Source organism: Lampetra fluviatilis, chromosome 26 (genome assembly GCF_964198595.1).
Source record: "Lampetra fluviatilis chromosome 26, kcLamFluv1.1, whole genome shotgun sequence".
NCBI lineage: Eukaryota > Metazoa > Chordata > Hyperoartia > Petromyzontiformes > Petromyzontidae > Lampetra > Lampetra fluviatilis.
In genome coordinates, this window is record NC_136300.1 from 2,385,285 (window position 1) to 2,402,192 (window position 16,908).

At 50.5% G+C, this 16,908-nt stretch overlaps 1 protein-coding gene across 1 annotated transcript in view; it reads left to right on the plus strand.

Annotated features, from left to right (window-relative positions):
* LOC144942131 (voltage-gated potassium channel regulatory subunit KCNG2-like) overlaps nucleotides 1-16,908 on the plus strand; it is a 68,473-nt gene that overhangs the window by 41,881 nt on the left and 9,684 nt on the right. The window contains exons 2-3 of the mRNA XM_078868890.1: nucleotides 12,945-13,030; nucleotides 16,230-16,307. Of these exons, the coding sequence (XP_078725016.1) occupies nucleotides 12,945-13,030; nucleotides 16,230-16,307 (164 nt within the window). The remainder of the gene's footprint in view (nucleotides 1-12,944; nucleotides 13,031-16,229; nucleotides 16,308-16,908) is intronic.

Sequence of the window (16,908 nt, forward strand, 5' to 3'; positions counted from 1 at the left end):
TGTATCGTTTTAATTGTGGGACGCACGCCACGAAATGGGCTATTGTAAACGGTCGAGCGGATTAGCAGCGTTGGGCAGAGTGGCCGAATTTTGGGGTGGAAAGATGTACATTCACCTTTCGCGTAACTTGTGGGTCATAATCTCATGTTTTTTCGGTAAAGTCACGTAGGTAAAAATAAATAATAAAATTTTATAATAAAAATAATAGAAATATTAATAGAAATACAATAATTATTATTTCTATTATTTTTATTATTTATTTTTTATTTTTACCTACGTGACTTTACCGAAAAAACCCACGAGTATGAATCCTTGCAGTCACGAAAGCTTCAAATCTAGAATTGTGCGTCATAATCTTGCAAAGGATATCCCGTTCACTGGCATGGGTGGAGCGGTCTACGATGGGTTCTCTGGACAAACACGCATATCAGCATTCAAATTAGCTGCTCATATTTGATGATGATTATGGTAATACAGGCGGATCCAATTATATTGATACCCCACTGATTTCTAAGAATGACCGCTTGAACGTCTTCTCAACGATGTGATTGAATGTGAAAACAACGGCTGAATGTCTTTACAGTGGAGGATGTTACAAGATGTGAAACGTGTAAAGAGATTGGTGGGAGACGTGAAGAGGCTTAGGAACAACGTGTACTTTTTCCTATAATCTCTCCCTTTCATTATAGTTTCTTTAGCGGAGTATCTATTAATGGATCACCCTGCAGCGTAAAATAAAATTATCAGCGTGCGCCGTGCTCCCATCCATCTTCCGAGTCGTGTTTTTTTCAGGGAACGAGTGGAAGAGTAGGCCAAATACCCTCCCAAAATAGTTGAAGGCCCTTTCCGTCACCAGCGAGCGAGGCAGTTGCAGGGCTGCCCCTTGACCTCGTGGTTTTCACGGCCGCCTCGTCGCAACACCGGGCGACTGCCGAGGCGGCGGCGGCAACGGCGTCTCCACTCGCCACCAATGGCCCATTCCGCGCCGCTCCGCAAACAACTTTTTGTTTTGAAATCGGAGAGCCTCTTCATATTTACACAACCGCGTGGCGACTAAAGCCCTCCATCCCGGGCGACAAGGCATCCCGCACAGCTCGCCCTAATTATATTTACGTTTAGACCGTCGGCAGTGGCCCTCGGTGTGTCCAAGTGACCAGCAGGGCTGGGCTGCCCTCTGCGGGTTTGCACGCGAGTGGTGATGTCCCCCGGGGTATGCGCACACGTGTCCGTTACGATAGGGCCCCTTCGTTGTAGATATCGTCTCACTGACTTGGGACCTCACTACATGCGCGTGCGTTGAACTTCGTTTGCACCGTACGTAGCCAACCGTGCTAATCAGAGGTGCCCTTTTGTCAATCAACTGCTGGATGAGCTCCCACTCCAACCACCCCTCCCCAACGCCATGCGGTGATCCGGGTTAATTGATCATACTTCACCGCGCTCGCCATTGCGGGTGAGAGCGATACGCATAGGGCGCGGGAGCGTAGAAGTACGGAGCAACAATGGATTCTGATGCAACCTCCCTCTGTGACAACCTGGCAAGCATGGTGGGAGGGTCGTCAAGCTACACATATCTATCCAGGCTCAGCCCGGCTCAGCTTACGAGAACTGACGACGAGATTGGATGCGTTCTGGGTGATTTGGCCGAATCATTGAAAGCGAATGTCACGCGGCCATAGGCCAAAGCGAACGTAATACGATGGAATGTAAAATCTAGCGTGTTAATATTACAACCATGGGCGGAACCACGCGTCGATGCATCAATTGACATCGATTCTAAGCGCAAGGCGCACGCGTTGAATCGCGTGTTGCAATGATCGATGTGTTTTCCCCGATTCGAATGCATCGCAGGAAATGGGTTCACGTCGCCCCCCCCCCCTGCAGCCACGAGAGGCCGTCCGACTCGACACAATGTAAACACGACGTATTGAATTGGATCTCGACTCCCAATTGTGAAACTCATAAAAACCTCGTGGGGTGTGCGGGGCAGGGATAGAGTCATTTTACTCCGAATTAAGATACAAATTACAACGATAGTTCACACCATCGCAAGATCTACTCTCAGCTGTGACTGTGGCAGAGGGTATGCGTGTGTGTGTGTGTGTCACCATCACTATCACGACGGAGGATAATCCTACACAACATTCAGTGTGACATGTTACGTATATTTGCCATAACATTAATTCTATCGCTTCTACCACTGCTCTTCTGCGGCCGTCTGGAACGCTCTTCCTTTCGATATTAGGAAGCTCATTTATTTAAAACGGATTTTTGTGTTTAGTTTGTTGTTTTTCCCCCGCACCTCTAATTAGTGCGGTCGGCTACGTACGGTGCGAAAGAAGTTCAACATGCATACGTAAGACATATTCAGCAAACGCAGGTAACCAAAACACACACAAAGTAACCTCATTATTACGGAGCATCGTGAGATTCGGATGAAGGATGTGGTATGCTGTAGAAGCATTGATCATCGTCCTTTTGTTGCCTTGGAGAACAGGGACGTAATTATGATCTAACACCATATGCGTAGTGAACTTGAGAATGCTGCTGCATTTTAAAGGACAGCGAATGCTTCCTGGTGCAAATATCAGGAGGCACGCACAGCCTGCAGAGAGGACACCGTGTGTTCTAGTCAATGCTTGCCGACAGTTACTCTCGAAGGACAGGTGTTGTATGATAGATTGAAAGATGTTGTTAATATTGAACGCTTGCTTGAAGTGCGTCCAGTGAAAGCAGTGGCCCTGGTTAGCGCACTAAGCAACCAGCAACCACCTCAGCCACCTGGGGTTGACTCCTGGTTATGGATAACATCAGTGGCAAGAGTGATATTTGAACCGCCCCCGTTCACCAACTCCACACTGACCATTGTGGTGAAGTATGGCCATTAAACGTCCCACGACCTTAATCCAGCATTGCATTTACAAATTGAGTCGATGGGGTGGAATTATGAAGAGGAACGCGCGTATTGGAGAATATGCACGAGTTAGAGGCGTCATATTGCAGGCCGGCTTGGGCAGGACGCGTGATTGGAAGGGACGGTGGCTGGTGGTCGAGACTAACAACGTAGCGGCAGCCAAAGGAGGGAGGCGTGCCAGAGACATGCGTCCAACGCTGATACGGAGGCGACCAGACCAGGCTCGCCTGCACACGCTCGGGCAGGAGTCGACAGCCTGCGGAGCCGCATGCGGCTCTTTGTGGGCTGCTCGTGACATTGTTTACAGAGGGACCGCGTCTCGTGTTCACCACGCAGTGCGTTACGGCTCTTCGAAATATTGATGTCTTTTTTTGTTTTTGTATTAACGAATTCAAATTTTTTTTTTATCTTCTTCCTATTTTGGTTTCCGACCTCTGCGCTAGGCGCCTCGTTGCGGGACCACGACGAACCGCGTGCGGAGGGCCTTCGTCCAGCAGTGGAGAGGCCGTGGCCGCATGGTGACGATGATGACGGTAGCGGGGCAATACGCCGCTGTGACTGCTGGACCAAGCACGCAGGTGGCCCCGGCATATTGAAGCGCTGAGCAAGCGCGAGAGGCGGAGTCGCTGTTTGTTTAGAAGCCATTCAGCGCCACGCGCCGTCCTTCAACAGCGGGGCAGGGAACGTCGCGTCCCTGCAGTCGAAGCCGCTTCTCCTGGCGTCGACACCGACTCGTGGCAGGGTGACGGCTCCACGGAGCCAAAGAGCGGTACGGAAGGATCGTGGGGCCTCCCTTGCCGGTATAAAAATATAAGACGACCTTTCTGACAATACAACGGTTGTGTTGAGATGTTTGAAACACCAAACGGAAAGCTTTTGCAAGGAGTCATGTCTGCATCAACCGCATACACTTGTGGTGAACACGCAAACAAAAACTTGCTTTGTATATGCATTGTGTTTGAAACTGAATGGGCCACACCGGAGACGGCTTTCTTGAGAGAGCCTCGCCTCAAACGGTGTTAGACCAGAAGAGGCCAAAAGGCGGACAGCACAAATACAATGCCACGATTAGAACATTGCGAGCTCGGAGTGAGCAGAAAGGGTAAAAACCTGTTCTTACAGTACGGTGGGGTTCACAAAGGGCATTTGCTTTGGTCGTTTCCGATTATAAACACAGGACAGATGTATCTGCCCTTCCAAAGCATAACATTTCACACACACACGTGGAATAAATATGCATTTTAGAGCTGTACCATCTCAAGGGTTTGACCGGCTGCTGGAATCGCGACTCAGACAATCTGAATTTTTTTGTATCGCTATTAATGTCCCGATTGTATAAACAACAATAACAACAACATAATTGCAAAGCCCATCGTCAAACCACTGCCTGCCGAGGGGCTTCCCCGCACCGTGACGGTCAATGAGGGCGCTTTCTCCACTTTGGTCAGTGCGGATCGATTCAGATCTCAACCAGGTCCGGTTGAGATATTCGCTCGCCACTGATGTAAACAGGGGAATGACCACGGGGGCCAGCGTGTCAACAGCGCGGCGCGCTAACCACTGCGCCACCACTCCGCCCTCGTACTCCTCTAACAGTGTAACTACACCTCAAATTGCTAACTTGGTTTGTTTAAAAAAAAAATTACGTTTTGTGATTGTGTGAACGTGGTCGCTCAAGGCTCGGTACCAGCAATGCGAGGACGGGGTCGAGCCAGAACAGCGTGGAGTGATGACGCAGCTGCTGGGACAGCGCTCAGCGCGTGACGGCCCCTCGCAAGCACCGCTCCAGACAGAGTCCCGTGATGAATGCACGTTGAACATCTTTCGCACCGTACGTAGCCAACAGCGCTAATCGGAGGCGTGGGGGGAAGGAGAACAAACTAAACACACACAAAAAACAGTTCTAAAGAAATGTGTGTGTTAAATCTATAGCTCCAGTGGCTACCTAAGTTTCGGAAGGAAGAGCGTTCCAGACGGCCGCAGAAGCGCGTCTAAAAGCGCGCGATGCAGTGGGCGTCTTTGTTCGATGGCTAGCAGCCAATAGCCGCTGCTACTGCGAGGATGGCCGGATATCATGTGATGGTTTCTGCTCCTTGACGAAATCAGCGAGATCTTGTGGTTCATTTGTGGCAAGGGCTTTGTGTGTAATGAGTGGGGCCTTGCGTAGGGGAGTCCATCTTCTGGCAAGTCCTTGTATCGAGGAAGGCGAGAAACGAACGAACGGACGGTTTTGTTTAAGTTATATTTAATACGTGTATATAGAAAACAGATTCAAACACGCTTTCAAAAAAATATACTCATTATTGAGTGGTTCGCAGTGCTCTGGCGAGAGAAGAGCTGCTTCCGGAGCATTCATTTGATCGCATATTTAAGTTTCGCTCGCCAAGGGGACAAGAGAACGAGGAGATAATCTCGCGTGCAGGGGTTCGATGGATCGTTCCATCGCATGGCCTTGAGAGATGGTGACTTCATTCAACAAGGGATAGATCATGGGTGATGATGATGATTTTAGTTTGCCTTAGTTTTGCCATCATTTGTTTACACATACAGTCGTTTTGCTTTGCACGATTTATTTTATTGACCCTGAATCATTTGGTAAAATTCAAGGTTGTGTTTCCGATGTGCGTTTGTGTTTCTTCCCAGGTCTCCATTGAAGAAAACAGACCTCCGTTCTACATTTGCTCTCGTCTGCAAATGAACAAAGATCTCGCACATGAACACAGAACTCGCACATGAACACATATCTCGCGCATGAACACAGATCTCGCACATGAACACAGATCTCGTGCATGAACACAGATCTCGCACATGAACACAGATCTCGCACATGAACACGGGCCACAACGCTTGCAATCGCCAGCGGTGCTCATCGATCTGAAAGCCACTCCTCCTCGGAAGCACATTGGACGCGGGATGGAACAACAATGCGTCACCTGTGAAAAATTACCTCCATTTCCATTGTGTGCCCAGGGGCAGATTAAGGCTATGAGGAGCCTAAAGCTAATAGGAGGTAAATGTTACATACTGTCAACAGAAAATTATGATGTCATCAAACACATTCATTTATGTACCTCTGTCAAAACAACACATTTATTCGACTTAAGGTAAATTCGTCAAACATAGATCACTCACTAAATACATTTATTAAACACTTCCCCCCCCCTCCACCGCTAGTTTTGGCCGTGGCAAAGTCGTGAACGGCGTCATCGTAATTCAAAGACAAATAATTTCCGATGGCCGCGCTACCGTTGCTCAATATGGAAGGGAGGGCCCACAAAATGTGAGGGCCCAAGGCTTTGGTAGCCGGTGGCGGCGGTGGCCAATCAGCGTCTCCCGAGCCGCATGCGGCTCTACCGAAGGGGGCATCACGTGGAGCGCACGATCACAGTCGTAGCGGAGAATAATGAACGTCTCCAGTGCTGTGCCGTGAACTGTCAACACATATAAACACACTTTTTATTTCTACTTGATCCTTTGTAGAACACACGGGGACATTTCGGCTCTCGGTCTATTCCAGGTTTCGACACCCCTGGCCGATGGGTTCATCCGGACCCGCGTGTGCCCCATCCCTCCGCGCAGGGCTTCATTTCTCACTCGATATTTTCCAGGCCCACTGGGAAACTGGAGTTGTCGCGTGGCTAGTACCCACAGCCATAGCAGGAGAGGCATCCTGGATGCTGGTGGTCTATGCCGGGTGTGGAAACATTTTCTGGGTCGCCGACTCGGACAGACCGATGCTGCAGCTCAGACCTGCGTGTAACGCAATGTTCCTCCGACCACCGCAGGCTAAATGTCCTGCTCAACAGCTGCGCAGGCAACCTGTTGAGGCGCTAACGCCTTGCTATTAGTGAGCGTTGTGGGGAGAATGGGCTGGCAGATGGGGTGGGGGGACGCTGATGGTGAGGCTTCTGCAGCAACACCAACGGGCAATGTGCATGATGATTGCTGCGTTACCAGAAGGCGGAATGACTCAGCTAATGTGAGTAATGTATTCGTGTAAGTTGAGCAATTTCATCATCAGCAGCAGCAGCAATGGACAATCCACTACCGGATGAAGGCCTTCCGTAAGCGGTCGTCATTATTAGCACTGTCGACGGCGTACGGCGCAAAAGAAGTTCAACATACAGAACATGCATACGTCATCTACCACTCCAACTTGCACCTGCTGCACGCGAGCTAATTTCATCGCTCCATCTCTACGGTGGACGTCACCCCTCCGGTGTGTTCCTTCCTGTGGCTGCCACAGCATTGATGAATTAGACAGCTAGGGACCCCTTGTATGTATAGCTTTTATGTAGATAGAAAAATAAAAAATATCACGACGTTTCGATCACAAGCAATCGTCTTCAGGTGATTTTGTTTAATGTATGTGTACGTAGCCAACGGTGCCAATCCTTTCTCTATCCCGTGCCGCATCTCCCCCCTGTCGCAGTAGCTCACATCACCCATTCTCTCTTCCACCCCGCCTCCCTCCTCCACCCCGCTCCCCTTCCTCTGCCCCCATCACGGTCTAACAAAAGGGCAATTCGAGCTCGAGCCACAAAGCCAAAGTCGACTGCGCCGTACGGCGAGGACAATTAGCCAGAGGGGGGGGGGTGCGGGGGGGACTGAATAAAACATTTAGTGACATATGCTCACGTGCGTTTAAGCCCAGATGTTCTGGGGACACGTGGTACGCACGCCAATAAGAACTGACATCATCATCATCGTCGTCGTTGTTTTGATGCCACACACTCTCTCGCTCACCCACACACGCTCTCATTCACCCACACACTCTCACTCACACTCTCACTCACCCACACACTCTCTCACTCACACACACACGCTCTCACTCACCCACACACTCTCTCACTCACACACACACGCTCTCACTCACCCACACACGCTCTCGCTCACCCACACACGCTCTCATTCACCCACACACTCTCACTCACACTCTCACTCACCCACACACTCTCTCACTCACACACACACGCTCTCACTCACCCACACACGCTCTCACTCACCCACACACTCTCTCACTCACACACACACGCTCTCACTCACCCACACACGCTCTCACTCACCCACACACGCTCTCACTCACCCACTCACCCACACACTCTCTCACTCACACACTCTCTCACCCACACACACTCTCTCACTCACACACACTCTCTCACTCACACACTCACCCACTCACCCACACACTCTCACTCACCCACACACACTCTCTCACTCACACACTCTCTCACCCACACACACTCTCTCACTCACACACACTCTCTCACTCACACACTCACCCACTCACCCACACACTCTCTCATTCACCCACACACACTCTCACTCACACACACACTCTCTCACTCACATACACACTCTCTCACTCACTCACCCACACACTCTCTCACTCACACACTCACCCACTCACCCACACACACACACACACTCTCACTCACCCACACACTCACTCACCCACACACACACTCTCTCACTCACCCACACACGCTCTCACTCACCCACACACTCTCTCACTCACATACACACTCTCTCACTCACCCACACACTCTCTCACTCACACACTCACCCACTCACCCACACACACACACACACTCTCACTCACCCACACACTCACTCACCCACACACACACTCTCTCACTCACCCACACACGCTCTCACTCACCCACACTATCTCACTCACCCACACACTCTCTCACTCACCCACACACGCTCTCACTCACACACACACTCTCTCACTCACCCACACACGCTCTCACTCACCCACACACGCTCTCACTCACACACACACTCTCTCACTCACACACACTCACTCACCCACACACACTCTCTCACTCACACACACACTATCTCACTCACCCACACACGCTCTCACTCACCCACACACTCTCTCACTCACACACTCACTCTCTCACTCACCCACACACTCACACACTCTCTCACTCACACACACACACTCTCACTCACACACACTCACTCACCCACACACACTCTCTCACTCACACACACACTATCTCACTCACCCACACACGCTCTCACTCACCCACACTCACTCACCCACACACACACGCTCTCACTCACCCACACACTCACTCACCCACACACACTCACTCACCCACACACACTCTCTCACTCACACACACACTATCTCACTCACCCACACACGCTCTCACTCACCCACACACTCTCTCACTCACACACACACGCTCTCACACACACACACACTCTCTCACTCACCCACACACTCTCTCACTCACCCACACACTCACTCACCCACACACTCACACACTCTCTCACTCACACACACACACTCTCACTCACCCACACACTCACTCACCCACACACACACTCTCTCACTCACCCACACACTCTCTCACTCACCCACACACTCTCTCACTCACACACACACTCTCTCACTCACACACACACGCTCTCACTCACCCACACACTCTCTCACTCACACACACACTCTCTCACTCACACACACACGCTCTCACTCACCCACACACTCTCTCACTCACACACACACTCTCTCACTCACACACACACTCTCTCACTCACACACACTCTCTCACTCACCCACACACTCTCTCACTCACACACACTCTCTCTCACTCACACACACACTCTCTCACTCACACACACACGCTCTCACTCACCCACACACTCTCTCACTCACACACACACTCTCTCACTCACACACACACTCTCTCACTCACACACACTCTCTCACTCACCCACACACTCTCTCACTCACACACACTCTCTCTCACTCACACACACACTATCTCACTCACCCACACATTGGCGCTAATCTAAGTAACGGCATAAAAAAAAACTATCTCACCAATTCGCTTCCGCAGCGCAAAATCATGGTCTAAACGTCTACTTGTTTAAATAGGCCAATTACATTATTGTTAGTAATTAAATGATCCGCGTTATCGGCATTTTGAAATAGAACACGCTGCTTGACACTATAAAGTATACACGCAAACAAGGGCCTCCCTAAAACGTCTGAAATCTACGTTCAAAAACATCGAAAGAGGTGACCAGGTGGCTAAGAAGTCACGGTGTTCACATTCTGGCATCAAACCAATGCGCTTCTGCAGCCGTCTGGAACGTTCTTCCGATATTTCGGAAGCAACTGGAAATATGCAGATTCAGCATTTCTTTATAGCTGCTCTGTGTGTTGAGTTTGTTGTCCTTCCCCCGCACCCCCGATTAGCACGGTTGGCTACGTACGGTGCGAAAGAAGTTCAACATTCATACAAACCCGGGCGCTCACCCGTCATTTTCCAGGGTACACAAACGTGGAGAGATTATGGTCTCAGCGTGAACGCCAACGACTGCAAATCCCCCCCCCCTCCCGCCAACAATAATTTAATTAAGGTTCGCACTTGCTTTGGCAGAATTCTCGCCTTTGAGAGTTATAAATGTCACTTTGCCCGTCACGCGACAAACGATCTCACAGCAAAGCGCGTGGGGACAGTGCGTCGCCTCCAATCGAAGGAATCAGAGAGGCGACTTGAAGAATTGTTTATTCGTGGCCATGAGTCCTGCCACGAAACGTCGTCAGCGTCCGCGCGGCCACGCTCCGTGCGATTTCCCACGGGATTCTTCGTCTAGCGAATCGACGCCGACGCAGAATCGTGACTCTAACTCACACGGCAATGGCCAGAGCGAGACGACGGAAAACGATCTTCATCACAACTAAAGCACATTTATATACTCTTGATTTGAAGCTTTCGTGAATGCAGCAATCCAGACTCTTTGGTTCTTTCGGTAAAGTCACGTAGCGTAGAAAAATAAAATAAAATTAAAAATATATCACGACGTTTCGATCGCAACACAAGCGGTCGTCCTCAGGCGGATTTTTTAAAATAATAATCCAGCAGTGGAAACTGCTGGACCACATTTATAAGCTCATAATAATCTCGGCGTGTGATTACACAGCCGCGTTTTTTTTATGGCCTCGCAAGTACGCTTCGTGTTGCACGTGGACATCGTCTTTTGTTGTTGTGATTGTTGTTGTGATTGTTGTTGTGATTGTTGTTGTTATTGTTGTTGTGATTGTTGTTGTGATTGTTGTTGTTATTGTTGTTGTGATTGTTGTTGTGATTGTTGTTGTTATTGTTGTTGTTATTGTTGTTGTGATTGTTGTTGTGATTGTTGTTGTGATTGTTGTTGTTATTGTTGTTGTTATTGTTGTTGTGATTGTTGTTGTGATTGTTGTTGTTATTGTTGTTGTTATTGTTGTTGTGATTGTTGTTGTGATTGTTGTTGTGATTGTTGTTGTGATTGTTGTTGTGATTGTTGTTGTTATTGTTGTTGTGATTGTTGTTGTTATTGTTGTTGTTATTGTTGTTGTGATTGTTGTTGTTATTGTTGTTGTTATTGTTGTTGTGATTGTTGTTGTTATTGTTGTTGTTATTGTTGTTGTGATTGTTGTTGTGATTGTTGTTGTGATTGTTGTTGTGATTGTTGTTGCCGAGGGTGTAATTTGTAAAAACACCTTCGTGGAACAACCGCGCATGCCCGGCGTGCGCTTTGGAGACTTTCACCGGCCGCTCCGGCTGGGCGCACACAGCGCCATCAAATTTTACGAGGCTCAAGAAGCGACGTGTTTTTAATTAAAACCCCACGCCCATTGGGTGGTCTGACAAGGTATTATTTACGTCTTCGCCGAGCTTCGTAAGCCAGGGGAATCCTCGCATAGCTGCGGCGCAAGGTTCAAATGTCACAAATCTGGTTGTCCGCCTGATGATGCTCGTTCCAATTACTGGCGAGACGTGGTGCTCGATTGGTAAATGTTGTCTATCTGCTCTCCGACACAACCGCTGTGCTGTACTAGTCACGAATCGGCACGTTCTGTTTAACGTGACAAACCGTACTCATTGGCTGTGTCGGGTGGTGGCGGGTTTAACGACACATTTATATTCATGCCACATGACCCAAAGAAAAAAAACCTCTTATGGATAATAAACCTCTTATGGATAATATTTGATCTACAAAACGTGAACAACGTTACGAGATGATATATCGCGTTGGTGCTTTAGCGCTAGCTTGTCGCCTACGTTTCGTTCACCGATGCGCACGTGCGTTGCAGATGGCTTGGGAGTCGGAGGGAGACTGCGTCTCTAATGAATCGAACGGGCGTAACCCATTGTTCAATTTGTAATGTAGCCGATGTGTGCGGTCGATCTGCCCGTGCGCTAAATGTGGAAGAGCCGCTGTCCTTCTGAGGGTGTTGTTGATGATGACTCGGCAGTAGAGCGACATGATCGTCATCCGAAGGTTGCCAGTTCAAATCTTTTTTTGTGGGCGAGGCGGAGGGGGGGGCTAACTCAGCCCATCATCCCACGCGGGTCGATAAAATTAGTACCACGTTGTGGGAAAAAGTCAAAAGTGGTTGTCCCGTGCGTAAACCTGCCTTATTCAGCCTAAATAAATATTCTGATTCTGGAATGTGAAATGTCCACCGCTGGCTTGGGGCTGTAAAGAGGATGATCACCGATGGTTCAATGGTCATTTGAGCAGCGAGATATCGCTTGCTCGCTCTCTCTCTCGGCTCATTAATACAACAGTCGGGCGGCGTTTCGCGCCCTTTCTAATGAATCGAACGTCCATAACCCATTGTTTCAATTGCAAATTAACCAATTCGCAGAGCATGCCGAACGCACTCCACGTGGCCCACCGCCGGCTCGTTCCGCATGCGCGCGCATGTTGTGTGTGTGTGTTGCGTTGTGTGTGTTGTGTGTGTGTGTTGTGTGTATGTGTGTGTGTTGTGTGTGTGTGTTGTGTGTGTGTTGTGTGTGTGTTATGTGTGTGTTGTGTGTGTGTTGTGTGTGTGTGTTGTGTGTGTTGTGTGTGTGTGTTGTGTGTGTGTGTTGTGTGTGTGTGTTGTGTGTGTTGTGTGTGTTATGTGTGTGTTGTGTGTTACGTTGTGTGTGTGTTTTGTGTGTGTTGTGTGTGTGTTGTGTGTGTGTTGTGTGTGTGTTGTGTGTGTGCTGCGTGTGTGTTGTGCTTGTTGAAGGCAGCACGGCGCGCTGGTTCAATATGCAGCAGCAGGTGCATCGTGCCCTCGCGGGCAGGTTCAACTCGAGCCGCACTGACGAAGCAGTGAGTGAGCGAGCTGCGGAAATGTGCCCCCCCCCCTGTTTTTGTTTTGTTTGTTTGACCCTTTTTCAAATGCGAACCGATTTTGAAAACGGTTGCGGTGAAAATGTTAAGGCTCAATTGGAGACCAAAACGGTTCAAGCTAAAACGGTACGAACGAGGCGGGTAGGGTTGGTGTCGAGGGGGGGCTCTGCCCAGGCAAATGTCCCTTGCATCCACCCCAAGTTCACGTTCCCGAGCGGTCTGCCATTGTCACGGTGCGCCACCCACACAACAGAGACCAAGCAAGTGCGCAGATCCCCCGTGTAGCCTGTGACGGACCGTTGGGGCAAGTGCTGCTCGCGAGCGCCTATGAAGGCGGCCGGCACGGCACGCGTGGGGTGCGTGGACAGCGCCACGCCCGGTCGTCTTTGTATCTTTATATTCTTAGGTTTTTTTCTAAGACGGAAGCTTGTGTTGCCTCCGAAACGTCGTGATTTTTATTTTATTTTACTTTTAAATGTTTTACCTACGTGACTTTACCGAAAAAACCTAAGAATATGAATCATTGCAGTCACGAAAGCTTCAAATCTAGAACGCCTTTGTATCTACCCGGCGGCGATGTTTACACGTAACAACTAGGTACACATTTGAGACTGAGTCGACCTAGGGGAGGTCCAGGACCGGTTCAGATTAATCGTCACCGGTGTTGGGCCTCGAGCGAGAAATCGAACTCGAGAAGCCGGATTCGTAGCGCAGCGCTAACCACTGCGCCACCGCTCCTCCACCCCTACCGACACACACACACAGCAGCTCGACTGCTCCCTCCCCCTCCTCGGCCCCTCCCCCCTCCCTCCCCCCTCCCAATCTGGGAGCTGGTGTCTGGCCTGGTCTCAAGACTATTTGTTAAGGAGGATTCTGCTATTTGGATAATTGGGCCAATTCCCGTGTATGGATGAGGGTGCTTTTGCCCGTGGGGGGAAAGCGGAGTAGCCAGCGGAAGATCACGCACGCGACGGGATGACACTCCTCTAAGGACTGCGCAATTAAGCTGCACGAGCCCATCTTGCTGTACTGCCGTTGCCTGCCCACCGTGTTAGCCGAGCACGTTAGGTTTGGATGTTGGACAAATCTATGTGAGCCACCAATTATTGCCTTTCAAAATGTTGACTTCGAACTTGTGTTTAAAACCGCAAACAACCACGATTGCCTGTAACCTATTTACTGAAAATAGAGGACACTTAAAGTTACTATTCAACCAATATACCGCATTGTATGTGCTATGAGTTATGGTTCAGAAACAGACACCACTTGCTGATTTTGTACTACAAATACTTGGTGGAAAGTCGATAGTGGGTGTCATACGGAGATAAATGGCTCCTGCCATAGAAACGTGGAATTTCCTCAACTGGCTAAGCACCCACCATTGTAGACGAGCACAGCGTAGGGCACATTAATGCACGGGGGACATTCATTTATGTATTTTACTTGAGGACGTAATGTTGGATGGGCTACACACGATGGGTAAAACGACGGACCAACAACAGAGTTGCGGCCTGCAGAGGACGACCGTCGTGGAGATGCAGCTAATGACGTCACCTCGTGCCCACGAGAGAGATGAACTCTCGTGCCCGCGAGAGAGATGAACTCTCGTGCCCACGAGAGAGATGAAGTCTCGTGGGCGCGAGAGAGATGAACTCTCGTGCCCACGAGAGAGATGAAGTCTCGTGCGCGAGAGAGATGAACTCTCGTGCGCGAGAGAGATGAACTCTCACGACAGAGATGAAGTCTCGTGCGCGAGAGAGATGAAGTCTCGTGCGCGAGAGAGATGAACTTTCGTGCGCGAGAGACATGAACTCTCACGAGAGAGATGAACTCTCGTGCGTGAGAAAGATGTACTCTCGTGCGAGAGAGATGAAGTCTCGTGCGTGTGAGAGAAATTAACTCTCGTGGGCACCAGAGAGATGAAGTATCGTGCACGCGAGAGAGATTAACTCTCGTGCGTGAGAGAGATCATTCCCCGTGACGATGTTCCAGACTCATTCGGCTTCCAATTATACACTGCGCACGGAGACTTCCACGCGCCGGGCGGCATTGGACTAACTCGCGTCTCGCAACTACAACTCCTCAGTCCACACTCGAGGGGGTGTGTGGGTGTGTGTTCTGTGTGTGTGTGGGTGACCCTAGTGGGGAGCGGTAGTGTAATGGTTAGCGCGCTGCGCTATGAACCCGGAGACACGAGTTCGATTCCCGCTCACGGCCAACACCAGTGACGATTATCTGCACCGGTGCTGGGCCTCCCCTAGGTCGACTCATCCTCAAATGAGTACCTGGTGCGGTGTGTAGTAAACATCGCCACTGGGGAGATAAAGGCGGTCAGGCGTGGTGCTGGCCACCCACCCCCTCATGTACCGTTCCGGCCTTCATAGGTGCTCGCTAACAGCACTTGCCCCTATAGTCTGTCAAGGCTATACGGGGGATCTTTGTCTTTGTGTGACCCTGACGGCGAGCGGCACTCGTGAGAGAAAATTGCAACTTGCGAGCTCCGGCGAGGCGCTCGGGTTTCCCCGTGACGGCGGCACCGCCACCCCCCCCCCCCCACGAACACCTCCCGGTCCATTACCGCGGCGCCGCACCCCTCCACACCAACAGCCGTGCGAGCGCCAATTTCCAACACAAACCGCTAAGCGACCGAGCAGCAGTCATCACTCGCTAGCTCGCTAGCTCGCTCGCTCCGGCTGGCGTTGCGCAAATATCGCCGTTGCTAAGCTGTCGTGTTTTTAACACCATCAGCCATTATCGTAGTCATCATCATCATCATCGGTGGTAGCAGCAGCAGCAACAGCAGCAACTTGCAGTAGCAGCAACATCAGCACGTGGGGGATACGACCCGTCACTTCTGACCGCTGCCTCAGCCACGGGGACAAGGGACATGAGATCTACCGTCAAGCGACCTCCGAGGTAACGGCGGACGAGCAGTCTTAAGTCGTGCGTAAAAACAAATAACAAACTAAAAAATTATCTAAAACCCTGCGCGCTCGCCACGGATTCTGCGCCGCGCCTACCGATCCGCGAATGCGCCGCGGATCATCAAAGCCCAAATGCGTCTCGGAGGTGAACGATCTGAAGTTGAAGGCGTGGGTGGAGTGGGAGCGTGTCTCGCTCGGCGCGCGGCGGGTAAAACGACTCCGTGATGCGCTGCTGCTGTTACCGCACTTTGAAGTTCATCATCCGCGCGGCGATGCACTCACGCAGCGAGCCCGTTGCGTTCGCGCTGCTGTGCCTGCGTGTCAGTGCGGGGGTGAGGGTGGTGCGTCTTATAATCCGGTAGTTAAACACTACGTGGTGAATCTGTTTGCCGCGTTGACGGTGATGCACAACCACAAAGCGAAACAAAATAACTCAACGCGTTCCGTGTCAAAATAACACCGCGGACTTCAAAACAAAACTAAATAAAAAAAATAAGCGACGTATCGGGCGATGGTACTATGAAGAAGGGTCAATGCCCGAAACGTCGTCTATTATAAGTGTGTTATATACAATCCGCAAGACGTGTGTGTGTGTGTTGAGGGTGGGGAGCGGTGGGTGTAGTGGTTGGCGCTACGTTGCACTACGAACCCAGCGACCAGGGTTCGAATCCCGCTCACGGCCAACACCGGTGACGCGTATCTATCTGAACCGGTCCTGGGCCTCGTCTAGGTCGACTCAGCCTCAAATGAGTACGTGGTGCGCTGTGTAAAAAAAAAACGTCGCCGCTTGGGAGACAAAGGCGGCCGCGCGTGGTGCTCGCACACACCGTCTCCTCGTGTGCCGCTGAGGCCTTCATCGGCGATGCTCGCTAAGGGCACTTGTCCCAACAGTCTGGGCTACACAGATTCTCTCTCTGTCTCTGTGCATGAAGA